Source organism: Lepidochelys olivacea, assembly GCF_965140295.1.
Source record: "Lepidochelys olivacea isolate rLepOli2 genome assembly, chromosome: 19".
Classification (NCBI taxonomy): Eukaryota; Metazoa; Chordata; order Testudines; family Cheloniidae; genus Lepidochelys; species Lepidochelys olivacea.
The window spans coordinates 7926150-7952843 of NC_140429.1; the positions used below are offsets into that span (position 1 = coordinate 7926150).

The 26694-nt window shown below is 54.3% G+C and overlaps 1 protein-coding gene across 2 annotated transcripts; it reads left to right on the top strand.

Moving 5' to 3' along the window:
* Positions 1-488: 488 nt before the first annotated feature.
* MFSD2A (MFSD2 lysolipid transporter A, lysophospholipid) lies at positions 489-23685 on the top strand. Of its 2 annotated transcripts, XM_084609617.1 has the most exons (14): positions 489-691; positions 3474-3599; positions 5369-5493; positions 13380-13503; positions 14097-14175; positions 14951-15123; positions 15672-15762; positions 17370-17491; positions 18291-18374; positions 19699-19782; positions 20306-20418; positions 20846-20989; positions 21856-22032; positions 22989-23685. In XM_084609617.1, exons 1-14 carry the CDS (start codon positions 602-604, stop codon positions 23041-23043), a joined length of 1587 nt encoding a protein of 528 aa, XP_084465743.1. In that variant the 5' UTR covers positions 489-601; the 3' UTR covers positions 23044-23685. The 2 variants fall into 2 exon arrangements, with proteins under 2 accessions (XP_084465743.1, XP_084465742.1); XM_084609616.1 differs by lacking the exons at positions 489-691; positions 3474-3599; positions 5369-5493 and adding an exon at positions 9397-9563 and having other exon boundaries at positions 22989-23683.
* Positions 23686-26694: the final 3009 nt, after the last annotated feature.

Here is a 26694-nt window from a genome sequence, read left to right on the forward strand (position 1 = left end):
CACTGTCAGCAGATGGGACATGGGGCTACCTGGACCATTGGTCTGACCCAGTCTGGCCTTTCTTATGTCAGTTGGCTGCAGATCCTGATTCTCCTCTCAGTTAGGTGCAAACTGGGAGAAACCCTGCTGAAGTTACAAGGGTGTGAATGAAAGAAGAGACAGTCCCTGGGCCTGTATGTATATTACAACTTACACAAGCGGAGCTGTACTGAGGTTATGGCCTAGAAGAGCCTGTCCTCCGCTGCTTATTTACCAGACGCTCTGGGCTGAAATTTCCCACGCCCAGTGCCTGCCTAGGGCTGAATATTGGGGGGGGGGGGGGTTGGTGTAGCGTTGAGTCTGTTACATGTGGGTCTCGCCAAGGGGAAGGTGAACAGCGTCGGGGGTTGGCTGGGCTTGGGAGGCCGGGCAGGGGGTGTGTCTCTGGAAAAGGGGAGGTGAGAGGGAGAGAAATTAAATGCAACCACCCAGCACAGAAACGGCCCATTCATTCATCCTGCGGCTGCCTGGCTCCCGCTCCTCCCAGGGCCGCGCCCCCCCACCGCCACCCCACCACGCTTGGAAGCTCGCTCACGCCCTCCGGAGCCACTTTCGTGGGACCATGGCCAAAGGCAAAGGGGCGGAAAGCGCGTCGTCCACCGGGCTGCTGCAGCCGGGTCTCCTGAAGCAGGACGAGCTCCGGCACGCCAAGGTGCGGGCAGCCGCTCCGGGCTCGGACGCGGGGTCCGGGGAGAGGGGGGTGGATGCGGAGGGAGGGATCCCCTGGGGGGCGGGGCGGATCCAGGGGAAGGGAAGCGAGCCTGATGCGGGGAGGGGGGGATAAACTTCCTCGGAACAGCCCCTGGGGCAGGCGCGAGTGGGGGGGCAGGCGCGAGTGGGGTCGCATCCGAGCCGGCCGTGGGGGGAGAGCCGGCCGGGAGGATGCGGCTGGACGCCCCGGTGTGTAGCCCCCTCCCGCACCCCACCTCTGGGCGGGGAGCGTCGGGTCGGAACCGTGCGGGCTGGGGCCGGACGGGAGCCGGCGGCTGCTCGTTCGCCCCGGGGGTGCAAGGAAGCCCCGCTCGCCCTTGGCCGCGCCCGGGCGCACCCGGCCGGCTGGAGCTCGGGGATCAGGCGCGCCGCTGGCTCGAGCCCAAGTTCATTCATCACAGGCAAGGGCAAACTTTTCTTAAAGGAGCCGCGTCCTTTTTCCCTCCACCGGGTCAGCAGCCGGTTCCCCCTGGCTGGAGGCGGGCGGGGGTCCTGGGGGAGGCACAAGGCGATGATCTGAGACTCTCCGAGCCAAACCCGCTCGTGGGGAGAGGGGCTTCAAAGCGCTGCTTGGAAACGAACCCCCCCCACACACACACACACACGCCCGGCCCGGCCCGGTCCGGCTCGGCTCGGCTCGGCTCTTTGGGCTTGGGGACAGCATCGGGGCTGCGCTGGAGCTTGAGGCGCTGGTCGCTGTTGGCCTCCGCTTCGGGGCTTTGTTTGCATTAAGTTTCAGTCTCTGGACAAGCCCCCCCGGAGTGTGTGGGAGGGGGCCGGCTGTGTTATCACTTTTCCCTGGCGCACCCAGAGGCTTGGTCTGATGGGCCCCTTATAATGAGGTGTGAGGTGATCCCGTACGCAGCCTGGTAAGCGTGCCAAGAGGTGGTGACACCGGCCCGCTCCTAGCAGCGGGTAAGCCTAGCACTAAACGCTCTATGTACCGCTTGTTATCTTCAGAGAGCTCTGCAAGCACCATCTAATCCTCGCAACACTCCTGCGACGTAGATAAATCCCCGTCCCCTTGATACAAAAGGGGAAACTGAGGCACTTGCCCCAGGCCACACGGTGAATCACCATCCCAGCTGGCTGTAGCTTTATTGCCCACAGGAGCATCAGGGACTCAGACTGCCTAGCTAGGGTTGCCAACCCTCCAGGATTGTCCTTGAGTCTCCAGGAACGTGTCCCACCAAAACCGGAAACCCTATGCTGACCAGGATTGTCTGATTGTTCACTTGTATTCCCTGTCTGTCTGTATCCGTCTGTCCCTTGTCTTATACTTTGATTGGAAGCCAGGACTTTTTGTTCTGTTCCGACAGCACCTGGCGCAATGAGGCCCTGGTCCAATAATAAGCTGTCTGGTAGCACAATTAATGAAAATGATTCTCTCCCAACGGTACTGCTAAGGGTATAGCCACAGTCTGTGTTGTGTGTCTGAGTTGTGTAAAGTGGTGAACTAGCAACTTCATCCCCAGGGAAGTTGTTGATCCGTCTTCTTTCACTCCTTGCAATTCCACTTCCCTGTGGGAGAACTCTGCATGTGCCACCAAAGCTCCCTGTTTTATTTTAACCCAAATTCCCCGGGGCTTTGTCTCCCCTCTCTGTATGTTTCGATGCAGCTGTAGATCTAATTTGGTGATGGTATCAGTTTGCAGAATTAATTTTTCAACAGCTTGCTTGTCCATAGCTGCCCTGGTGGCTCTCGGCTTTGTTTGCATCTCCTCCCCAGGGGACCCCTCAGCTCTTAGTTAAGACCCATCATTTTGAGAAGGGCGCACAAACCGATGGGGTGGGGAGCAGGCGCCCTGGTGTGACTCTCCTGATTCTGAGGCTTTTATTGGGAGACTGAGGAATTGCACACGCATCGCCTGTCCCTTTCGCCTGCCGATCATTGTAGCTTCAGAGATTCCGCCAGATGTGAGACGCTAATGGAAACCGCTCCGGCTTATTCTGTGGGGTGGGCAAACCCAACCCCCTGTTAGCTGTAAATCTGGAGGCGCTGAGCCTGTATGTTCACTTAAACAAGCAGTTAAATACAGTACAGCCTTCCGGAGTATGAATAGTGGGGGAAATTATTTGGATGCTGCTCGACTCCTCCTTGAATTCCAAGGCCTCTGTTTGAAGTTCAGGATCTGGCTAGTTGGGGTAGATTCTGGATTGCGAGACCGACACAGACACAGACGGATCAGGGAATGAAGAGCCTGGGATGGCAGTAGGATGGATTGCCTGTTGGGCTGAATTTAAGCAGGGTATCAGCAGTCTGTATTCAGTGCTAGCAGGGCCTTAAAAGCCACCGAATCAGGCTGTGGAAACCTGCTGTCTGTGCTTCCCTTTCTTGGCACGTTCAGTCAGAAACGCTGATCGTTGACCGTGGAAGGCAGTACGGTCTAGTGGTAAGAACAGGGGGGCTGGAAGTTTAAACGAGCAGAGTTTGGAAGAGCTGCATTTTGTCCTGGATGAGTAAACATACGTTCAGCGTTTCCTCCACTGTCAAACCGAAATGTGAGGGGCTGTTCCGTTCTTAACGAGCGAAGCGGAGACCTGTGGGCAACTCATCTGCAGCGGAGGCTGGAGGGCTGTTTGTAATCTCTGTTGTGGTCCTAGGTTGCAGGTGGACATGGGGGAGTGATGGGGGGGTGGGGGAGCTCCCTACACTTGGTGGTTGTTGATCTGACTGTCTAGGACCAGACCGACTAAGCTGCTGCCTTTCATTGCTTTTGCAGAAGGAAAGCAAAGAGAAGCTGTCTGTGTGCAACAAACTCTGCTATGCTGTCGGCGGCGCTCCCTACCAGATCACTGGCTGCGCCCTGGGGTTTTTCCTGCAGATCTACCTGCTGGATGTCGCGCAGGTAATTCTTTCAGCCAGGTTTGCTTGCCTGGCGCTGAGTAGCCAGCCTAAGGGTAATACCTGGGGGCTCTGGATGCAAGCATGGGATTCTCTTGACCCAAAACCCATCCACTGTGATCCGGTCGTCTTTTTTGGCTATTTTTACTCTGACCTGATCTCGGGATGAGGAAAGGTTTGGGGCTTAGCACTCTTATGGTCTCTGGTCAGCAGAAGCATTGAATGGAGAGAGATGTGTGGAGGGGGTTTCCCTGATGGATTTTTCTATTTGCCCAGTGGAGTGACTTTCCCTCTATGTATAAAATAGAGCAGGTGCCTGATTAGAGAGATGCCCCCAGGCTGTCTGGCTATAGCTGAGGAGCTTCCTTTCCTAGGAGGTGTAGCACTGAGGGCTGCATGTGTAAGAGCTGGCCAGTGCCTTAATCCACTGACTGCTAGGAGGTAGCTGATGGTGAGAGGGGAGATTTAAATACAGGGTGCTCTTGTGGTCAGTGAGCTCAGCTGCTGTGAGTCATATGGAGGGAACCCCCTGGCTTTCCCACACGGTAACTTTCAGTGTTCCATAAAGGTGGCTTAGAATGAGTCTTGCAAGTCGTAGATGAGCCCTGTTCCCCCACCAGTCAGTGCTGTGTCCCTTTCAGATGGGCTTTTAGCAGGGAGGATTTTTGTCAAAAAAAAATAAAGGCACTTTTCAAACTTGGGTGCCTAAAGTGAGCCATGTGACCCCTCATTTTCACCCCAAGGTAGAAGAAGCTTGGTTGGGTGGGGATGAGTTGCAAAGTACAGAATTCTCACTGAATGCAATCAGGTGAGTGCCGGGGGGGGGGGGGGGAAGTGATCTGAAATTCAGGTGCCTACATATGGATTTACGTGCCAAACTTCAAGCATTTGAGTCTGAAAATTCTGCTTTGCATTTCTAAAATGCTAGCAAATTCCCCTCCAGAAAAAAGGAAGCATGGATCAGATTGGAGTGATTTCTTCAGAGGGCTTAGAGCTGGATTTACAGTTGCCAGCACTGGGAGGCAATGTCTCCTGGGTTTTTACTCCCGGCTTTGCCACCGTTGTCCTGTGTGACCTGGTGCACCCCTCTGTGCCTCCATTTCCCCATCTGTAAAATGGGATAATACTGACCCTCCTCTCTGAGTGTTAAGATCTAATGACATCTGTTATGCACATGCAAAGTAGTATTATTGGGCCTAGACGCTCTTCTGCTTCCAGTGCTGATGGAGGGTCTGGCGCTGGGACTGGTACCTGCAGAGAGCTATATATACTGATATGATGGATGGAGCGGGTTGGGAAGGAAGCTGTTGCTGGCCATGTTTGTGGCATGTTCTGGATGGAGCTGGGATGGAAAGGTGATGGCTTCTCCTACATCCTTATCTCCAAATGGGATGGTGGGCAGGCCCAGGGGCAGACTTAAGCTGCCACAGGACGCTGGAGGTGTTGAGTTGGTGTCTGTGGCAATGAAATTGTCGGGAGTTTAATGTGGAATGGGTAAGATGAGATGGACTGAAATTCTACTTCCAGCCTCAACCAGCCCCTAGGGTAGCCATCTCAAAGAGGGGGAGAGGGATCAGATAGTCCCCCTGCCTCTGAGGCACCCTGGAAATGTGTGGAGGAGGGGCCCATGTGCACCTGCTCTGTTTCCAAATGCTAAAGGTCGAGGCTAAGATCTTCAGGGTAAGCAATCAGCTGGGGAAAGGGGCTCTGACCGCCTCAGGGTCATGGGGTCTCTGCTATCCAAGTGAATTCTGTCCTCTCTTTCTATAACAGCTGGACCCTTTCTATGCCTCCATCATCCTCTTTGTGGGTCGAGCGTGGGATGCTATCACCGACCCCATGGTGGGTTTCTTCATCAGTAAAACCCCTTGGAGCCGCCTTGGACGCCTGATGCCCTGGTAAGGGAAGCTTGTCGGAGCAGGGGATTTTGCGTCCCGGCCTGAGGTTGGAGCTCAGCATGGTCTAGCTTGGGTTCCCTTGGCCACAACGGCAGCAGGGCCCTTCCAGGTCAGCATTAGGATCCTGGGGGCCTTCTAGAGAGTAGAGGCTCACATTGGCTACCCTGCATTTGCCTCTTGTGCTCCAAAGAAGGGTTAATGTTATCCCTGTGTTACATGTGGGGAACCAGAGGTGCAGAAAAGGGAAGGAACTTGCCTGAGGTCACACAGCGAGTCCGAGCTGGGAATAGATCTCAAGTCTGTGCAGTGAATGGAATGGAACAGAGGCTTGGCAGTCAGCTGAAGGCTGAGTAATCCCTAGATGGCTTAACAAGTTGTGAAAAATGCCTGACTGATGAGAAGTGGCCCTAGGGACAAGGAGGGAAACTCTATTATCTGAGCCTTCGGCCTTTCGCAGCCTCCAGATAGGTGAGAGGGAAACCTTGTAGCGTGGGAATCGATGAACCCAGTGATGGATAGTCAAGTGGGCCTCACTCGCCCAGAAACAACTCTAGCTCAGCCCCTGTGCTTGAGGTGCCTTGCTGTGATTATCGACTCACGAGCAGCTGAGTGTATGGGACTCCCTGGTGTGGGGTCGGGGGCAAGGCCTTGCAGCAGTGCCGAGCTCTGTGGCCCTGAGCAATAAGACAATGCGTTTCTGGTGGTGGGCACGCTCCTGTGGGGGGTTCTTTGATGGATCTTCAGGGTGGCTTTTCTTTTTCCCCACCCCGATGCGGCCACTCCTCCCAGCTCTCCGGGGAAGGGGTAGTCTGAGCACTCAACTGGCTCTTGATAAGTCAGACCCTTGATTATTTGTGCATTGTGGTAGCACCCAAAGGAAATGCCAGTCGTGGACCAGGATTCCATTGCGCTAGGTGCTGTATGAACACGGGACGGGAGGGGCTGGGGGGGCAGATAGAGCGTTGTAAAGTAGGCTGCGGGGGAGGGGACCACGTGTCTGGAGATTGGCATGTGAATTGTCAGGCGGAAGGCACAGCGTGTTCCTTTGTCGCAGTGCTGGGACACGCTGTCGTTGGGGTGAGAGGAGGGGAAGGTCCCTCTGGCTTGTGTATTGATGCACACGCTCTGCAGCTGGTGAGAAACGTAAGTTGGTGTAACTGGCCCCACCCCCTGGCAGCTGCTTTTATCTCCACTTGCCCTGGCGGGACGGGGAAGGCGTCCCCATGAAGGAAACGTCCAAAGTTCATCCCGAGCAGCAGGACTGTTTGGCTGTCCTAGCCGACCCGCGTGTCTGATCCACACAATATCTGAAAACCCTGCCAAAAATCTGTGGACACCAGGGCTGCTACCGCGGCTGGAACTGAATCTGTGTTGGCAGTGGTGGGGGGTTTCCAAGAGCTGTAGCCTGTTTTGAATCTTCTTCTGAGCAGGAAGAGCTTTTAACTTTATGTTCTTCTCCCTGGAGCTGGTTTGACTTGGAAGGATGGGGGTGGGGAGGAGTCGGGATAGGAAGTCGAAGATGGTTCAAACCAAGCTCACCCCCACCCCAGCACGCACTGGGCCTCTCACTTGTGTAAATCAGGAGTAACTCCGTTGGAGGCGATGTAAAACCGGTGTCACTGAGAACAGAACCAGGCCCTCAATTTATCGAATGGGCAGCCCATTCGACCCTCCTGTCTCCGGGGGATGGAGCCGCAGGGCTTTGCTCAGATGCGTGTGTGCTGGGTGTTGGGCTTGACTTTTTGTCCAGACTGGTTTCCTGGCAAATCTGCCCTGTGTTGGGAATGAAGCCGCTCTGCTGCTGGAAAGTAAGAGCTGTTTGTCTCCGGAGCACCAGGTGGCATTGCAGTATTGTCCCTCCCGGCCATTTGGGGGGGTACGTATAGGGGTGGGGGGAAGCCAAGATTGTTTCTACTGCACCTGTGACTCCTGCAGCCAGGGTCAGTGGGTTGCAGGAAGCCACATGATTTATAGCTGATTAGGGGGGAGAAAGCAACTGGAGACCAGGCCTGAGCTGGCAGTGACAAAATTAGATGTTCTCACTCCGCGCTTCTCTGCCCTCCCACTTTGGAGAGTGGGACGCTAGGCACTGGCACGGACAGGATACATCCAAGAGAAGCAGGGTGTGGAGTGGACAGGAGCTAGATGGTTCAGCACACTGAGAGCCTGGTGAGGGGATGCAGCGCCTTCCACCTCTAGGAGCACGGGTTCTAGTCCGCTGCAGGGTGCTAGCAAGTGAAAACCGTGGCTCGTTGGTCTCTGTTGAATGAGCCGGTCCTAACCTGATTTCATGCAGGCAGGTATCTGCCCACCAAAAACGGCACCACGATAGCACTAGGGGTCGGCAGAGAAATTAGGACGGTGTCCGGGGCCTTGATCTCCACCTGCTGCCTCTCCGGGTGAGCGTGGAGGCACATTACCCATGCAGGGTTCGGAGGCTTGGCCTGCGTCTGCCCTGTGGGTAAAGAGCTAACGTCCATCCCCAGGGCAGTCGATCTAGCACCTGGCAGCATTGCTGAAATGTCAAGTAGAGAAGGGGGCGGGTGGGGAGGTGGAAATTAGTGGGACTGGTCCTTCCCCCCCCCCCCACAGGTGGAGCTTGCATCCCTCTGCTCCCTGGGGTTCGAATGAAAAACATGGTGTCCTGTTTTTGTTGATCTAAACCAGGCTTCACACATAGACCAAAAATAGTTTCACTCCCCACAGCGTCTGTTGTGAGCTCTTAGGAATTGGAGGAATGGCTGCGCGCAAGCAGCGAGCAGCTGTCTGGATGTGTTCCAAGGCAGCGCTAGCAGAGGGCTGTCCTTTAATTGCTCTATATTTGAACATCTAGACATCCTTAGAGTCCTCTGGTGTGCTACAGTCTTGTGCCTTTAAGGCTGGGGTGAGGGAGAACAGCCACAGGGGACTTAATATGCACAATGCTTGCACCCTTCAAATTATACTGGGCCTTAGACCTAGGAATCCTTCCTTGTTGCTACAGAAGGGAAGCAGCACATCTAGTAGCTGGGCACGGTGGCTTCAAGTCATGGCTTTTACGCTTGTTTGCTCTGTGGCATTGGGCAAGTAGCTGGGTGCCCGATTGGGCCACCTTTTGGTGACCCTAAATAGCTAGAACTATAGACAGTCCCACTGACTTAAACAGGACTCCCTGTGCATGGGCAAGGGTGGCCCAGCTGCTGGGCCCTCTATCACTGTGTATCTCAGTTTCCCTATCTGTAAAAAAAAAATGATACTTAATTTTTCATCTGTATAGCCCTGAGATCTCTGCCCAGTTAGTTTGAACGACTGGCTTTTAATGAGCCCTGATCACCCGTCAACATCCTCTTATAACCTGCTTCATAAACAAGGCAGATTACCAATAAATTCCTTGGTAGACCATTCTAAATATCCCTCTCAGCCGTACCCTTTTAATCTGTGGAATAAGGTCCACTTGGTGGGTACATCTGGCTGTAATTCTGCTGAGTTGGTGACAAGGGGCAGTGCTTGTGTCCCTGGAATCCAGGATAAAATTGTAAGCTATACAATGGCTTGATAGCTCACTTACCAAAATAAATAAATAAAAATGTCCCTCTCTGGTGCCCTCTTGTTATAATTTTGGTCTCTTAAGCTTGGATTCCCCATATGCTCCCCTGCGCCCCCAAATTCATCCCACATGGATTTCCTTCTCTGTTCACTGAAGTCACCCTAACAGCTGTGCCCAGCCAGCGATCTGCTCACTCTGCTCTTGCCCTGCCCTGCTCTCGCTTCTTCTGGGGGAATTTTGGGCTCTCAGCATCCCCTTTATTTAAGAGGCCCTGTTGCAAACCTCAGTTGCAGATAACTCGAGGTCCTGTGTCCCATTCCCAGGCCGTGGCTAGGGCAATGATTCTGCTCAAGCAGAGGAAAGAGTTAAAGATTAAGGGCCCGGGGGTGTGTCGCTTTCAGAGGAACATGCCATCCCCACTTGGCCAATGGGGAGGCAGGGTGTGCGGCATAGCCTGGTGGAGTCTGTTTCAGATGTCTCAGCTAATTGCCACAGTCCTGCTCAGGGGTTACTAGGAGTCAGTCTCCAGGCTGAAAGCTGCAGCGTGAGTGGTGGCTGGGGGTGGCAGGCGGGGTGAGCCGATCTACTGATTCCTTAGCTACACCAGCCAGGCACATGGCTCTAATCCCAGATGTCCAAGTAGTGTGGAGGGCGGGGGGGGGAGGGTGGTGAAGGCATCAGAAATGTACCCTTGTTTGTAACCCTGCTGGGCTGTTCGGGTGCCCTGCCGCAGCAGGCATGGGAATGTGCTCGCTCCTGCAGCTTCGGATCTGCGTACAAGTTTATGAAAACTCTGAATGACTCAACGTGCGCGAGGCGCAATGGGAGAGGAGCATGTGATGGGAGAGGAGCGGCTGCAGGACTCTGTGCTTTCCACTGCTTCCTGGCCTCGTCATCACACGCTCGCCTGCTCCCCGCCCCGCCTGGAAATAACCGATGCAGGGGAAAATGTGAATATCGGGTCATGTATTTCCCCCTCTCTCCCCCTTATGTGGCTGCTGTACAGTGTGTCTCACCCCAGGAGTTGAAATTTAAACTCCGTTTCTTGCCAGGTCAATCAAGAAAGGAAAGAGCTCCGTTCTCCTCTCCGTACCGCAGGGAAAAATAAATCCTGTCCCTTTCTCGCGCTCCTCTGGGATTGTAAACACCCCAAGGCAGGGACTGTCAAGCAGCCAGTACAAAACCTACCCCAATGGGGCACTGAATGCGATGGGGGGCTTCTAGGCCTTCCCGCAGCCTGAGTGTTGGGCTCCATTTCCCCATGGGACTGATCTAGTCCTAGCCGCAACATTCGGGGCGGGGGTCGCTTTACTCCAAAGAAGAAACTGCTTCTTTCCCCCTCTCCCACCCACGCCACATTATTGGGGGGGCCATTCAGGCCTTCCCAGAAACGTGGGATGGATCAAGGTACCAAATTCCTGATGTAGGGGGATTCTCCTCGTCTCTCGCCTCGTGGGTTCTTGCTGGTGGTGCCGTCACAGGGATCCTCCCTCAGAACCAGTTCCCCCGCCCCCCTTCCCACTCCCCTCTGGGATACAGTGATACCGAATGGAAACTGGAAAGGCCTTATCCCTGTTACGGCCTGAACCCCAATGGGCCGCTGGGAGTGGTCTGTCCGTCCCTGCAGTGCAGGTGACATATGGGTAGGGGACCAATCACTCCCTTCGCATGATTGTGAAGTTGGAGGACCCCCACCCTTGCCCTTCTCCTGATGTGGGGAATCTCCTTTGCTCTCTCTGGGTAGGTTTATGCTGGAGGGATTTTTACCGCCATTTAATTAGCCGCCCATTAACATAAGCGCCTTTGTTAAGGCTGGCCGCTCCCCAAGCACTGGGTCCAGGCGACAGCGATGTGTGTGGCTCAGCCGAGCGAAAAGGGAAAAGGTGTGTGTTGGGGCTGATGGGCCATGCCCAGCCTCCGAGCTGCTGCAGTATCTCCAGGTAGTGCCAGGCTGCTCAGCTGACTCCGCAGGGTAGAGGGGAGGATTTGGGCTCTAAAAACAGCTCCCGTCTCCTGTTCTGGCTAATGGCGAGTGAACCAGCTCCCTGGAGCTCTGCTAGCGGGTAATGTAGGGAGTCCCTCCCGGAGCCAGGCACAGGCTTCTTGCTTTCTGGTCCACTTCCACTTCCCTCTCTCCCCACTTTGGACAGGATCAAAGGAAAGAGCCAGCTGGGGTCTGAAGGTTCACTCTTCCTTTGCTAACCAATGTCTGTCTCTGCTTGGGGAAATGGGCCTTATCCTGCCCTCCCTCACGCTGGAGGCTTGATTGGTGTGTGTAAAATACTCTGGAATCCTTGCAGCTCTGCCTTCTAAGACAAGCCAGGCTGCTTGCTGCTCAGCCTCCGGGTGGCTAGGATGTGGAGGGAGGGTTTGCTGCCCGAACTGGTTCCTTCACCCTTGCTCCTGCAGGCTGCTTAGCTGGGAAGGGAGAGAAGGCTGCTGAACAAGCTCTTGCATCTCGTCCTGTGCAGAGCACTGCTCGACTTGGATGAGAGCCGGGAACAGAAGGAAAAGCTCAGAATGGAGATGGGTCCCTTTTCTCTTCATCTTGTACAGACAGGATGACAGCTTTTAATAGGAATTCCCATCTCCTGCAATTTCCCTTCCATGTTTGTTCCCTGCTTTCTGCCCCTATTATTAGGGGAGAGACACATGGCTAAGGAACCACTGTTCTAACCCCTCTGAAACAGGCAAGATGACCCAAGTACAGGGTCCAGCCTGGCCTATTGCTTGGAAAGCCCTTCTGGACATTGCAAATGCCAATGTAAGGGGCTCCCTCCACCTCTCGCACTCACCTCGCTTCTCCTGCATGCCCAGAAACAGGACGACGGCGCAGAGTATGTAGATCCCACCAATGACTCCCGCTGCGATCATGTAGGCGTTTCTCTGCGCAAGACAGATGCGGATCCAGTTAGCAAGGCCGCTCCACCAGGCCCCTTCTACCAGTGTCTCTTGGGGAGCTCTAGACAATGGCGCAGCCAGTGTCACGCGTGCCCCAGCAGAACGGGACGGAGCTCTCGCTACAGACTGGGGTGGGACAGAGTCGATGCTGTGCTATGGATCCACATAAAAAGCTCCCTGCTCCACCCCCGCCAGTGCCAGGGGATCCCGAACAATGGGCTCCCCTCTTCGCAGCCAGTTCCCACCATAAACGAAGGGACCGTGCACCCTACAGGGTCCCAAGTTGTTTCAGGGGCTCTCAGACACTGATCTGCTTCTGCTGGGAAACAGTCTCCCAGCTGCATGTGCTGTTTTGTAACGGTAGTATCTAGAGTCTTCATTGGGATCAGGCCCCATTGTGGTCTACAAAAGTAGGTGATGGTCCCAGAGAGCTTACAACTTAAATCATTTAAACTTGTTCTGTGGGAGCAGATGGGTTCTCAATTCCTTGCTGTGCCCCATCCCTCACCCCTTTCCAGCCCCACATCATTTCACCTCCTCCAAATAGACAAACCATTGACTTGACATCCCCTCTGATTGTTCGCCCAGCAGCCCTACGCTGCTCCAGGCAGGGGATTTGGTCTCTGAGATCAAAGCCTTTCTCTGCAAACCTCAGTCAGCTCTTTATCTCTCTGCTCTCTTCTTCCCTCCCCATCTCGAATGACCTGGAGTTCTGTACTTTGTCGTGTTTTAAATAGCCCCTTTGTGAAGAGGGCCATGGGGACTGAGATCAGGATTACAGCACAGAGTTTAGAGGGAGCCAGAGGAAAGATTTAAGACCAAGCTTTTCAAAGGAGCCTAAGGGGTTTAGGTGCCCAGATCCCTTTGAAATTCCGTGACAGTCAGGTGCCTAATTGCACATCAAGTCATGAGCCAGCAGTCAGGAAGGGGAATCTGCCTGGGAAGTTAGGTCCTCAGTCGCAGTACAATATTAGGGTATCCTGGGACCTGCATCCTCCCACAGGGCTCATGTGATGTGGCATTCAGTAGTCTCTGGCTTTGAGTTAACTTGGTGTAGTGAGGTGGAGGCAAGAGGAAAGCCTCAGAGGATGTGATCAGTCAGGCTGGAGGACTCTGTTAGAAGTGCCCATGTTCCCACTCTGCCTGAAAAGCTGCTCCTGTTTGATTGGATACAGCAATTCTTACAGGCCTACCTCCAAGAAATGGACTAGTGGTCCAACTAGACCATCTTGTCTCCAATGGTGGTCAATGCAGGGTACTTCAAAGCGAACTCCCTGATGTAATGCACCCAGTTGCACGATATTTCTCCCAACGGCTGGAACTGCTCCTTGGGTTGGCTCATGCCCTGCAGCTTGAGGAGCAAGGCCCTTGTATCAGCCTAGCTGTGGTGAGGGTGGGTGCTTGTCACTGTTCCATCCTAATTTTTTTATTTTCTTTCTCTCTCTCATTTCCCCCAAAGGATCATCTTTTCCACTCCATTTGCTGTGATCTCCTACTTCCTGGTATGGTTTGTGCCAGACATCTCGAGTGGCCAAGTGATGTGGTATCTTCTCTTCTACTGCACGTTCCAGACCCTTGTGACGGTGAGTCCGCCCTCCATGGGCACAATTGGGTTCCTTTTGGGGGTGGTGGGGGGAAGAGGCCAACCTTTTCTCACCTGCCCGATGGAGCCAAGGAGTGGTACCACAATGACAGGCTCGGCATAAGCCATCCTGAAAGGAGTGAGGCTGAGAGCATCCGTAAAGGCTGTCCTTGGACCGCCAGTGTCGTCTGGGTTTCCCACAGTCCTGATTCTACAACTCTCAGACAAGTCTTTCGCCATGGGGCCAGCTTTTTGGCTGACCTGCTGCGGGGATTGGAGAGGCAAGACCAGTCATCGCTCATCTCCTCCTCCCTCCAGCAGTTTGGGGGACCCCTACAAGGCCCGCCCTGAGTGCGGTGGAGCATTCCGGAGGGGAGCGAGGATTCCCATTTACTCTTCTATATAGTCTGTACCTGGATGGAATTTCCTTCCCGCAAAAGACTCTTCCAACCCACTCAACCTATGGCCTGCTGTAGGCATCTCACTCCGGTCTGTAGCATGAATTCCCTTGACCTCCATGAATGTCTTTGCACCAAAGGCTTAACTTTCTCTCTCTTCTCCCCCCCCCCCCCCCCGCCCTGTTTCTCACTGCAGTGTTTCCACGTTCCCTATTCAGCGCTCACTATGTTCATCAGCAGGGAGCAGAGCGAACGGGATTCCGCTACCGCCTATCGTAAGAGCCCCTCCCTTCTCCCTTACGATTGCAGTATCAGTGCTTTTCCCCCTCCCACGGCTTGGGTGCAGCTGCAGAAGTATACGTGCTCCCGGGGTTTGGTTGCTGGGAGGCAGCAGGTTTCTCCGTTACATACCTTGTCCACTACATGTGCAGGCATGTGCGTGGGGGTGTCCCTTGCTGCTCCTGCAGGATGTGTGTAAGACCATCTGCAGGTGTACAGCCAAGTGTCAAAGCGTGTTTGCACATGTACACATTAGCAGTGAGGATCCCATTCTGAAAGTCTTCCAAAGCTCCCTGTGCCTCTTTTGCATTGCAGCTCTCTCAGCCACCAGATCCCTCTTCTTAGACTAAAGGGACCCTTGGTTTAATGCCCATGTCTAACCAGCCCTGTGGCATGAGTTGGTCTGGACAGGACTCTGCCTGCTGATAGTTTGTCCGCTGGACAGCACAGTGGCTAGAGCAGGAGACTGGGAATCTGGAGCTCTTGGGTTCTGTTCCCAGCCTTGACGCTGAGCTGATGTCTGACCTGGGGCAAATCCCTTCACCTCTCTGTGCCTGTTTTCCCTCAGTGGGGTTATCTTCCTCCCACAGGCTTGGAGATCTGGAGAAGCGACTGCTCTCGTCTCTGGCTGGCTGGGTGGGTGCAGTGCGTTAGGAATGTCTCGACACCCAGATGTTTGCCTCTGGAGGAGCAGGCGTTAGCAACCGCTCTCCTCGCTCTGTTGGGCCAGGGCGTTGCCACGATAATGACCCGCCTGACTCCTCTGTTCAGGTATGACGGTGGAGGTGCTGGGCACCGTGCTGGGCACGGCCATCCAGGGGCAGATCGTGGGCCAGGTGGACACGCCGTGCATTCAGGACTCCCGCCTCTTCGGCGTCACTAACTCTTCGGTGGCCGTGGAGGAGGTGAACATTACCCGTGACGCCGGCTCCCTCACAGACACGGTAGGTCTGTGGCACCCTGGCCGCTCATCCTCGCCCTGCTCAGGGACTCTGCTCTTTCATTGCAGCTTCAGGGTAATCCCTACAGGCTGAGACTGGGCCTCACTAGCTGCTGTGTAACTAAGGAACTTACTTAGGGGTACCTAGGGAACCATAGGAACTTCGGGGTACCTATCACTCTGCAACAGGTATGGGGCTGAAATACAGTACAGCCTCGTGGGTCATCAGAACTGGATTCTGTCACAGAAGCAAATCCAGGTGCCTGTAGGGTGCACGGTCCCTTCGTTTATGGTGGGAACTGGCTGCGAAGAGGGGAGCCTGTTGTTCGGGATCCCCTGGCACTGGCGGGGGTGCAGCAGGGAGCTTTTTATGTGGATCCATAGCACAGCATCGACTCTGTCCCACCCCAGTCTGTAGCGAGAGCTCCGTCCCGTTCTGCTGGGGCACGCGTGACACTGGCTGCGCCATTGTCTAGAGCTCCCCAAGAGACACTGGTAGAAGGGGCCTGGTGGAGCGGCCTTGCTAACTGGATCCGCATCTGTCTTGCACAGAGAAACGCCTACATGATCGCAGCGGGAGTCATTGGTGGGATCTACATACTCTGCGCCGTCGTCCTGTTTCTGGGCGTGCAGGAGAAGCGAGGTGAGTGCGGGAAGTGGAGGGAGCCCCTTACATTGGCATTTGCAATGTCCAGAAGGGTTTCCCAAGCAATAGGCCAGGCTGGACCCTGTACTTGGGTCATCTTGCCTGTTTCAGAGAGGTTAGAACAGTGGTTCCTTAGCCATGTGTCTCTCCCCTAATAATAGGGGCAGAAAGCGGGAAACAAACATGGAAAGGGAAATTGCAGGAGATGGGAATTCCTATTAAAAGCTGTCATCACTTGCTTTAGGCTAAGCTGCATGGAGGGTCATACACCCTGGCTTTAACCAGTGGGCCAGGAGCAGATGACAACGCTGATCTCTTTAAATGGGCCCCATTGTGAGCCAAGTGCCTTTGGACTGAAGTCATCCAGGCCATTCAAACCTGAGCTGTGTTTAAAAGGCACGTTCTTCAAACAGCCCCTCCCCTGGCAGGCACTCTCCCTGCTATGCTAACCAAACACCCCCCACGCTGGCTCCCAACCCTGCTCTTAAGCAGTTAGTTCAGATCTGGGAAGGAAGTTCAGCTCAGCACGAACTGGGGACGCTGCCAGTCTTGCAGCATCTGCGCTAAACCAACATGTTCCAGTGTGAAGAGCAGAGAACAGGGCGCTTGTTACACAGATGAAGCCCTGGAGGGGGTAGGGTTCCATTCAAGGGCGAAGGCTGGGGCGGGGTGTATGGTGCGAATGCAAAGGATCCTGTCCTGGGCTTGATGGGTTCTTGCCTCGGTTTCTTCACCCAGTTTGAGGCCTGGATCCCAACTCTCCCTGGGAGTTGACACACTTGCAGCTCCCACTCCTCTCTTCCCGGCTGGTGCTGTTGACACCTGCTTATCAGCCAAAACTAGGGCAAGTGGGAATCGAGGTTACTGTAAACCAGGATAGGTATGGAGTGGGGGTGGGGGATACGCAGCTTCAGAGACCCATTTCATGTGTGTAAACCTCCATGGAAAGACTGTGTCAGTGGCAAGACGGAATGTCTCACTGGAAAATCTCGAGGGGACCCTGTTACTGCAGGAAACCACCTGGGAAAACTTGTCTTCGTGCCCAGTATTTACCCGGGTCAATGTGTTGCTGCCTGGCTTTGGCGGACAACGTCTAGCCTCCAGCATGCTGGCTGGACTCGGGCTATTCCATAGCCGCGATAACAATGCGGAGTGGGATTTATTTCTGAGCCCAGCTGGGTTTCGTCCCACTCTCCCCACCCCTAACAGGACACCTGCACTAGAGCAGCGCTCTGCTGATCACGGGACAAAGGGGAGCAAAGATCTGGGTGCTGGGGACTTCAGAATTTTAGTCCCAGCTCTGCCACTGGCTTGCTGTGTAGCTTTAGGTGAATCACTTAACTGGTCGGTGCCTCAGTTTCCCGATCTCTAAAATGGGGACTTGCCTCACAGTGGTGAGGATGTCTCACCATACTTGGGAAGATCACTGTTATGGGGGTCAGGGGAGGTGCCAAGGCTGGCTAAAACTGAGTCTCCGGGTGCCTTTTTCATACTCAGTGTACTGCAGGAATGGGCCCCCTGCCTGTTATAGCACTGGGGCCCGTTATGCCAGGGTGCCTTTAGAAAGGTCTCTAATCACCTGCTGATGCTGCTCTGCTCCCCAGATACCTCTCAGCTCCAGTCGGATGAGCCCATCTCTTTCTTCCAGGGGCTGAAGTTGGTGATGAAACACGGTGCCTACATCAAGCTGATTACGGGCTTCCTCTTCACTTCGCTTGCCTTCATGGTGAGGAACTGCCTGGGGAGGGACAATGTGGCTTAGAGCCCGCCCGGAGGGGGGAAAGAAATGCAGAACTGGCTGAAGACTGTCAGCTGCACCTGTAGGAGAGCGGGGCGGGGGGGGGGGGGAAGATGTCAAATACCAGAAACCTGCACAGAGGCAGATAACATCAAGGCCTGTGGCATCCCCTGCAGCAGCCGAGGTGGGCCCTCTGCCCTGATGGGAGGTGAAATATGTGCTTCTCTTCATGCTGCTGGTAAATGTGGATTGGGCCTGCTCGCTCTTTTCCTCTGCTCAGAGGACTGATGGGATCCATATTCCATCTTCCTCCCATCTCCGGCACGCTTCTGCCATAACTATCGGGCCCGTTCGCAGTATGATGACCTAGGCCTGTTAGCCCTTCTTTGGCCCTGCTGCTCTTGGTCTCGTTTACGGATGAGTCAGGACAATCTCTGCCCAGAGAGGGAATTCCTGAGCTGGTGCATTGAGGGCAAGGGGTGTTAGACTAGACCTGCTTGCTGAGTCCCCTTGGAGGGAGGGGCGGAGGGGGGTTCCCTCCCGCTACAACACACTCAAGGCTTGCCTACAGCAGCAGGCTGCGTTCATACAGCCCCCAGCCCTGAGTACGTCTGTGCACTGGGTCCAGCGAGAACGCTTAGTGTTTTCCCTGTGGGCTGGGTCTGGGGGGCTGCAGGGAATCTGGTTTCTCCATGGGGGGGCTGTTCAGTACATTTTCCCCCTAGAAAGGGGAATCTCCCTGTTCCCTTCTGCTCTGCTGACCTCCCGTGTCTGTTTCCTTCCCCAGCTGCTGGAAGGGAACTTTGCCTTGTTTTGTACCTACACCCTGGGATTCCGCAACGAATTCCAGAACATCCTGCTGGCCATCATGGTGAGTACATGGCACCCCTTCCCCCAACCCTGTCTGCCTGGGCTAGGCAGGCTGTCAGCTCTTTGAGGCAGTGAGACTGTCTGTACGGTGCCTCGCACAATGAGGCCCTTATCTCCCTGGGTCCCTAGCAATACAGTAATAAACATGATGAATAATAATAATCGCTGTCCCCTTCACCTGGCTGTCTCCTCCTTTATCTACTTGGGAGCCCACTGGTTGGTGGGGGTGGAGACTTGACTGTAGTGGTCTAAGAGCCCAAAGCAGAGATGGGGGGGCCCCAGGTGAGAAGCAGGCTGGTGAGGGGAGATCAGGGCTAGAAGAGGCTGGCATGTGGGAGAAGGTGACTGGAGGTTGCCACAGGAGTCGGGGGGAGGGGTAACGAGTTCGAGGTTCCTGGAAAGACACGGCCAGTTGGCAAGAACAGCGAGTCCTTTGTCTGCATTTGAAGCTGACCACGAAAGGGGGGAGAATAAAAGCCGTGCGGGCTCTTTGTCCAAACCCTGCCCTTTTCTTTTTTTCTTTCTTTCTTTCCATGAGGGGGGGAAAAAGAGAGCCCTGAGTGGTGATTGCGGGGAGGCGCTGAATGGAGGGAACAGAGCGGATTGTCTGGGAACCCTTTGCACGTTGATAGATAGAGAGAGTGGGGGAGGGGGCCGGGGGAGCATTGTGGCGTGAAACACTTTGCCCTGCCAGAAAGGCAGTGAAAGAAAGAAAACCCGCCCCTGGCTCTAAGAAAATGCAAGGGCTCGAAAGCAGTGGAGACCAATCCCATAGCCGAATGCCCCGCCCCAGCCTCACAAAGACCTGGTGCCTGGTCTGCCCAGGATGTTGGTCATGTGTCTGTCTGCAGCCCGTTGGGTCTCTTCTGTTCTTGGCTGGCTTCCTGCAAGGCAGGGGCCGCTTTGCTTCAGAGCAGCCTGGCAAAGGCGTCACGAACGTTCACCAGACCTGGTCCAGAATAGACTCAGACTCTCTTCCAACACTTGCCCTCTGAGGACGAGCCGATGGGGCTTTGCAAGACTGCTTCTGTAAAGGTGCTGGAGCGCGTCTAGGTGGGCTTCGAGAAGGTCCTTTAGAGCCAGGATGATCCTGTGGCTCAAGCCTTGTGTGGATGAGTGAAAGACCCAAGGGGGGCTCCAAACCACAGGCAGAAGAGGGTCCAAAATCATCATCATGCATCCAGGCGTGACCTCAGGCTGACACCCCAACCAACTCCTTTCCTGCAGCATTAGAGGTTAACACATGGCCAGTGGGCAATGCATCTATGGAGATGGGTTGGCCTGAGTCACGTGTCCCCCCCCCCCCACCTCTCTCCCTCTCGCAGCTCTCTGCCACCTTGACTATCCCCCTCTGGCAATGGTTCCTCATGCGCTTTGGGAAGAAAACGGCTGTGTATGTTGGGATCTCGGTGAGTAAGTCTCCTGGGCAGAGAGCGGGTTGTTGCTGTGCCCCTCGTAGGGAACCCTAGCAAGTGGAGGTGGGGCAAGACCAGAGCCGGGGATCTAAACCCCACCCCTCTAGGCAGCGGTTCCAAAATGGGGTCAGGAGCGAGCAGAAGCTCCCACCATCACCTGACGTTCATTCACTGGCCTCTCTCCACTTCTTAGTGGTGTCACAAAGGGCACTTCGTGGTAGTCAGTCTCCATGGCCCTGTCAGTCCTTGGCCTCTCCACCGTGAATTCTCCTCTGAGCCTAGGACATGCCCCACCAACACCCTGCCCTAGAGGGCCCAGCATTAGAAAGGTTGTGTTCCTGCTGCCTAGGGTAGGATCTACCCACAGCATATCAGCCAGCACCTCCAAGTGCTGAAACTCACATGAGAGGGAAGATGGGGCGGGGAGGGGAAAAGGCCAATTGGCTCATCAGGTCCATCTTGATTATCCACTGCCCGGCGGGTGAGGTGACACCTCTGTTCTTTCCCGGCTCCGCAGTCTGCCATCCCCTTCCTCATCATGGTGGTTGTTCTGGAGAGTAACTTGATCGTCACCTACGTTGTGGCCATTGCAGCTGGGATCAGTGTCGCTGCTGCCTTCCTCTTACCATGGTGAGTGTGAGGCCTCCGGGCTCAGGCAACCACAGAATTATGCTCCCACGTTCTCTATCGCTGCTAGACTGGTAGACACCTGCTGATGCACAGCTGTGGCATCTGGGTTGATGTTTCTAGTGCTGGGGGTCGGATCCAGGATGAGGAGATTCCTGAGGTCTTGAGCCTCCTCCTGTCAGTATGCAGGGCATTGTGGGTCTTTTCAGTACGAAGGTGGACCCACAATCGGTGGCCCTTTCCCAAATCTCTGCCCCAGGAGAATTCTGTACCGTTATTGGAAGGGAAATAATTGGAAGTCTGTAATTTCGGGGGTGGGGACCTCCCATGTCTCTGCTTTGAAAGGGGAAGTGTGGGCTCCACTGAAGACTTGTGGGTCTTTCTCATTAGCCTCGATCTGAGGCTCACACGCTCTCCTCTCTCGTTTCAGGTCCATGCTGCCAGATGTCATAGACGACTTCAACCTCCAGCACCCAGACGCCCATGGCCATGAGGCTATTTTCTTCTCCTTTTACGTCTTCTTCACCAAGTTCACCTCCGGGGTGTCTCTGGGGATCTCCACACTCAGCTTAGAGTGAGTCCTTTCAGCACACCGAGCCTGGAGGCAGGGGGGGCTTGTTAGGAGAGCTGGTAGCTGGGCCAGAGAAGGAAGGCTTCTCTCAGACCCTGCAGTCTGGAGCTTCTCCATTTTTAGCCACAAAACCCTGAAGGGGATTGGGATTAGACATCCAGCGGCTGGCACTGAAGGTGGCTCCAGGTGCATCTCCCCTACAGCTTGTGTGCTAGGAGGGAGGCTCATTCCAAGTTCACAGTTAATAAGCACTAAAAGGAGAAATCTTAGAAACCAGCCTTTCTCTGAGGAGCCAGCATGGTAGTGAACTGAGGCTGTGCCAGCCCCCTGTGGTCATTGCTTTCTCTCTTTGGTACATACACGCCCCTTGGCCTAAGCACGTCCCAGCCGCTGGTTGATTTCTCTTCCCAACACCCCCATGAAGCAGGGCAATGCTATTTTCCCTCTCTTATAGACGGGGAACTGAAGCACAGACAGGCTAAGTGACTTGCTCAAGGTCACACAAGATGTCTGTGGTGGAGCAGGGAGATCAACCTAAGCCCCAGGCTGACACCCTCATCGCTGAGCTGGCTTTCCTCCATTGCTCCATCACAGAGATGGGACAGTATAGCTGTGAGCTTCTAGACCTTGGCGGCTATTGGCTTTGGGGTTGCAGGAGGTGATGCTCCTTGCTAGATGGAAGAAGGTTGATGTGATGCTAAAGCAGCGAACGCTGGCCCAACAGTAATTCCCTGGGAATCTTGATCTGTCTCATGGCCGTTCTTCCCCTCAGAGGTACCTCTGGAGAGGTAGGACTGGGCTGGTGTGGAGAGAGGAGGTTGGTAATAGCCTCATGCGTTTCCCTTGCTTGACAGTTTCTGTTCCCTTAGTTTTGCAGGATATAAGACCCGGGGCTGCTCCCAGCCCGAGGAGGTGAAATTCACGCTGAAGATGCTGGTGTCAGCAGCCCCGGTGGGGCTGATCCTGCTGGGCCTGCTCCTATTCAAGCTGTACCCCATCGACGAGGACAAGCGGAGGGAAAACAAGAAGGCCCTGCAGGATTTAAGGTAAGGGCTGGCACGGTCCTCTCTGTGCTGCAGGGGAAGGACTGCACTCACTGGGTTGGGCAAGTTCCAGCAGAGAGTGATGGGGAAGGGCCCAGTAGTGCTGGGAGAACCTGCCCTAGCTTTGCAGGTCACTGGCAGGCTGAGGGAGGTGGCTAGTCCTTCAGCCCGTAGGGGGCTGACAATCTCTCCCGTGAGGTTGTGCACTTCCAGCTAGCCTCAGAATACCTGCAGCCCTAACACACCACCTGCCCTTTGACAGGGGTGGCTGAGAGACCCTGCCGCGCCGCTCAGTGGTACCACCCAGCGGGTAGCATCTTAGGGCTGCAGCATCGTAAGATGCCAGGTGCATAGCAGTTCGCTAGAGGCGGAACAGGACTCCCCCAGCTGTGGGAGCCGGGGGGGGGGTCTCTGCTGCTTCCCCCAGACCCAGCTCAGGGCTGCATTTACTGACTTGGTGGAGCCTGAGAGAAGTAAAAGAATAACTCTGAGTTACAACTGGGCCTGGGAAACGAAGCCTTTCCCTGAAGGCCCCTATTTCAATCTGCCCCAGAACAGGGGGACCAAAAGCTGTCTAGCATTTCACAACCATCTGGTGGCCTCTGTTACAAGGGGGTCAGGTCTCCATCCAGTTCCTAGTGGAGGGAAAAGTGTCCACCTAGCAGAAATGGCTTTCCTGTCACCCTGCTGGTAGTCTGGGCAGAGAGGTTGGGGCTGAATGGGGCTGGAGAGGGAACGTACAGTCCGCTCTGCCCCAGCGCTGGTCACTCCTGAGCCATTGGCAGCGAATGGCGCATGGGGGAAACTGGCCCCCATTGTTCCCATCTAAGAGGAGGGCTCTCTTCCTTGTAACTATCCCTCTCTAATCCCCCTCTGGCTCGCTGGCCCTCACTTTGGGACACCGGCTGGAAGGAAGGGGGCCATTCCTGTCTGATGCCCGCCAATCCTTCCCTTCCCAGGGAGGAGGAAAACAGCAGCGACTCAGACTCCATGGAACTTGCCAGCATCGTGTGACCCCAGCTCCCCTCCATCTCCTGTTTACACACTGGGCGTCTTCGGGAACTGGACGAGTAACCATGTTACCTGGAGATTCTGGTGACGTGCTACACGGGGCTTTGTGGAGCATCTGTGGTGAATGTTACATGGGATCTGCAGGCAGTGGTCTCGTGCCATCCATGGGATCCAGAGGGTGCCAGTAGTGTACATTACACGGGCTCTATTCAGTACTGCACTAATGTGCCTCTTAACGAACAAACACTACACCAGCCTGGCCCCCGCAGCACTGTCTGCAGAGCCCAGCAGCCTGAGCCAGGAAGCTATTGCTCATAACACATGGGAGACTTGTGTGTACTGTCTGCCTCTCGCACACTGATTTGCCTGGTACTGCGGGCACCAAGTATAGCACAGATCCTTGCAGTACTGACTCTGGCTCACCCGTGGACCCATGTGGTGCTGGTAGTGTACATTACACTGTTAATGTGAATGAGCTGAGGATTAACTCACCTGAACTATCTGTAAAAGAAGGACACTAATGTAGAAAGAGATGTTTTTTATAAAGTCTAATTAATTAAATAACTTAATGATGTAAATAGCATTTTTTTTTTCCTATTTGTATATGTCTGTATGGAATTCAAACTGGAACTGTTAATATTAATTTACATAAAAGTGGGGAAATGTTACCTGGATTAGTGTGGTGGATTTTTTTTTTCTCTTTCTCCCCGCTCCCCCACCCAGTGGCTATCGTCCTTGCCAGGACAAATGGGGCAAGGGAGCTGAGAGTCAGAGAGTACCAGCTCTGCTTTCCATGCAGGGCACGTTGGCACCCTTCCTGTCTAGATGGAATGCTGATTTCAGGGCAGAAATGTCAGTGAACTGGATGAATTCCCAGTTCCCTCCCGACAGAACTAGAGTCCTTTAGATTCCCAATTCCACAAGCCTGAGTTCCTCTCTAGTCAACCCTGTAGGACTGACTTCTCTCAGACCCAAGGCACTGGAATGCCTTAATCCCTGGCACTTTGAATGTGCGGTACATACACTTAACCCTTTGCCTCCTCTCTGTTCAACACCCACACTGGAAGAACCCAACAAAGCTCCTGTTCTTTTCCTCTAAAAATCAATTGGGTGGATAGGGGATGAAATAAAGGAACCGGTTGCCGAGATTCTCAGCATCGTGCTGGAAAGGGGAGAGGTGGCTGGGGATGAACAAAAAAAACCAACACCACTGTTCCGTGACACTTAACAGGTAGGTAGGCCAGGCAAGGGCTGTGTAAGTGTTTAATCCTTGCTAGAACCCCCACCAAGCAGGTGAGGTTTATACAGCCTTGGTTTAGAGAGGGGAAAGTGAGAGCCAGGGAGGGGTCTGTGCCTCTCCCAAGGCCGTGGGGTAGGATCTGAATGAGCAGCAATAAAGCTGGAAGCCTCGGGCCTGATAAAGATGCAGGCTCCTAATGAGGGACAAGCCAGGTGACCTGCAGTCAAGGCAAAGGAATGCGATTCAGCTCCTCCAAGGAGAAGCGATAACAGCTTGTACAGTGGGGGCAGGAGCCAGAATTCAGCATGGGCTAGTGCCTGCAAAGCAAGTGGGAATGAAGGGACCTGAGAGAGGGAGGCTGAACTTTTGCTGTTCCATGCCCCATGTCATGGGGCAAGAGCTCTTCAGGGCAGGGACTGTCTTCTCTTTTCGGTAAGGACTGTGCACATTTCTTGCCATCTGTGCCCCATTCATACAGTGCCAGAAATGGGGAGAGACCGAATCCAGAGGGATCGGAGTGGTAGGAAGGGGTAAATGACTCCTGCCCTCAAATATAGAACAAAGTGAAGTGCTGTAATGAGGACTGGGTTTATAAATAGAAAAAGGGGATTATGTCTTCAAGGGGAATGCTTACAGGCCCCCGTTAGGCCAAGAATGCGGATGAGTAAAAACAAAACCGCTAGCAGAATAGAGCAGCCGGAGCAGGGGCTTTTCTCAGTCAAGGAGCAGCCCCAAGGCTGCAGATCAGGACACGGGGGCTGATCACATGACACCTATTGAGAATTGGGGGCTGATAAGATGACAGCTGAGGAGGTGCTGTGTGTGCAATTCCAGACCGAGGCTGCAACTGAGGCTGGGGGGCAGCGCTGGGGAATGCTGCCTTGTTTTGCAGCCAGAGGCTGATAAGAACCTCGGGGCTACTAAGCAAAATGGGGCTTTGCCATTCATTAGAAGAGAGCTGCTTACAGGAGACAAGCAGAGCTGGAGATGTGGCGGGGGGAAAGGGGCGAGCGTGTTTGTTCTGAGAGCAGCGGGGTAGGGAATGGGCTCAGAAAGGGACGGGCCGTAAAGGACTCAGGAGAAATGACTTTAGGCCCAGCCCAATGACCAGGAGTAGGGTGACCAGATGTCCCAATTTTTTAGGGACAGCCCTCATATTTGGGACTTTTTCTCATATAGATGCCTATTACCCCCCTGTCCTGATTTTTTTTACCCTAACCAGGAGCAACAGCTATCAAAGGCAGCCTTCGACATGGCCTTGGGGCCTAGAAGAGCTGGGGGAGAGCAATTGTTGAGGAAGATAGCCAGGCAGTTCTCAGTGATCTACCATCCTGCTCCCCTTGGAGCCTGTCTTCACAGTGGCAGGGACCCCCTGATCTCATCTCCTCTCCCCGCCCAGCTTGGCTGAGGTATGATTTCACTCCCAGGCTTTCACTTTAATAACTGGCCACTTTCTCGCCCTGCTCTGAACGTAGGATAAAGCACAAATTCTGTCGCACCCCCTGCTCTGTGGTTCTGAGGCTTCTCCCAGGCCAGGGAGTTATTTGCTGTACTAAGATGTCAAATAGAAGCTGGATATTTCCCCCGCACCTTTCCTTCTTAGAAACCCCCCACCCAGTTTCCTTACAGGCAGTCTCCCAACAACTGCCAGGCCATGGGCTGCTGGTTCCCAATGGCTCCCAAGGAAAAAGAACAAGCGTTTAATGATGTCTGAGTTTACACCCAACTTACTGTTGAGAAAGAGCTTAGCAGTGCCCCATCTGCTTAGCCCCCGGAGCACCACATCTGGGGCCCCATATGGCACATAACAAAAGTCATGGCTCAATCACCCATGGGGCACCTCGTTATCCCTAGTCTGAGTCTTGCTTGCATATTTATACCTGCCTCTGGAAATTTCTACTACATGCCTCCGACGAAGTGGGTATTCACCCACGAAAGCTTATGCTCCAATACGTCTGTTTAGTCTATAAGGTGCCACAGGACTCTTTGCCCCTAGTCTGAAGGGGTTCATAGTAACAGACAGTTCCCTGCCCAAGCCCATGTGGCTCCCCCACACACCCTAGAAAGGATGGGCAGGGCAGAGAAAGAGAACAGGGTGTTTGGGACTGACCCTACAGAGCCCCTTTCTTTGTCGCGAGTCCGAAGCCTGGCAAGATGCTCGTTATCTATAGTAATACGCAACGTGCTAATGGGGAAATCCAAAGCAACACTGATAAGCTTGATAGGTTATCTCGCAGCAGAAGGTCAGTGGCCACTCAAGAACTTTTCAAACAATCGTCAAGCCCCACAGCACCCCTTCGCGCTAGGTTAATTAGGGATTACTTCACCCAGCACCAAAGTGCAACCATATCTGGGGTGGAACACTTTAACAGCATTGCCAACCCCAAGCATTCAAAAATCACAAGATTGGCTCA

Excerpts from the sequence above, each read along its gene's own strand:
- MFSD2A (XM_084609617.1), top strand. The coding sequence starts at position 602 with ATGGCCAAAGGCAAAGGGGCGGAAAGCGCGTCGTCCACCGGGCTGCTG. Across the intron at positions 13,504-14,096 it reads CGTTCCAGACCCTTGTGACG|TGTTTCCACGTTCCCTATTC; the intron begins GTGAGTCCGCCC and ends TTCTCACTGCAG. Across the intron at positions 19,783-20,305 it reads CTGTGTATGTTGGGATCTCG|TCTGCCATCCCCTTCCTCAT; the intron begins GTGAGTAAGTCT and ends CCGGCTCCGCAG.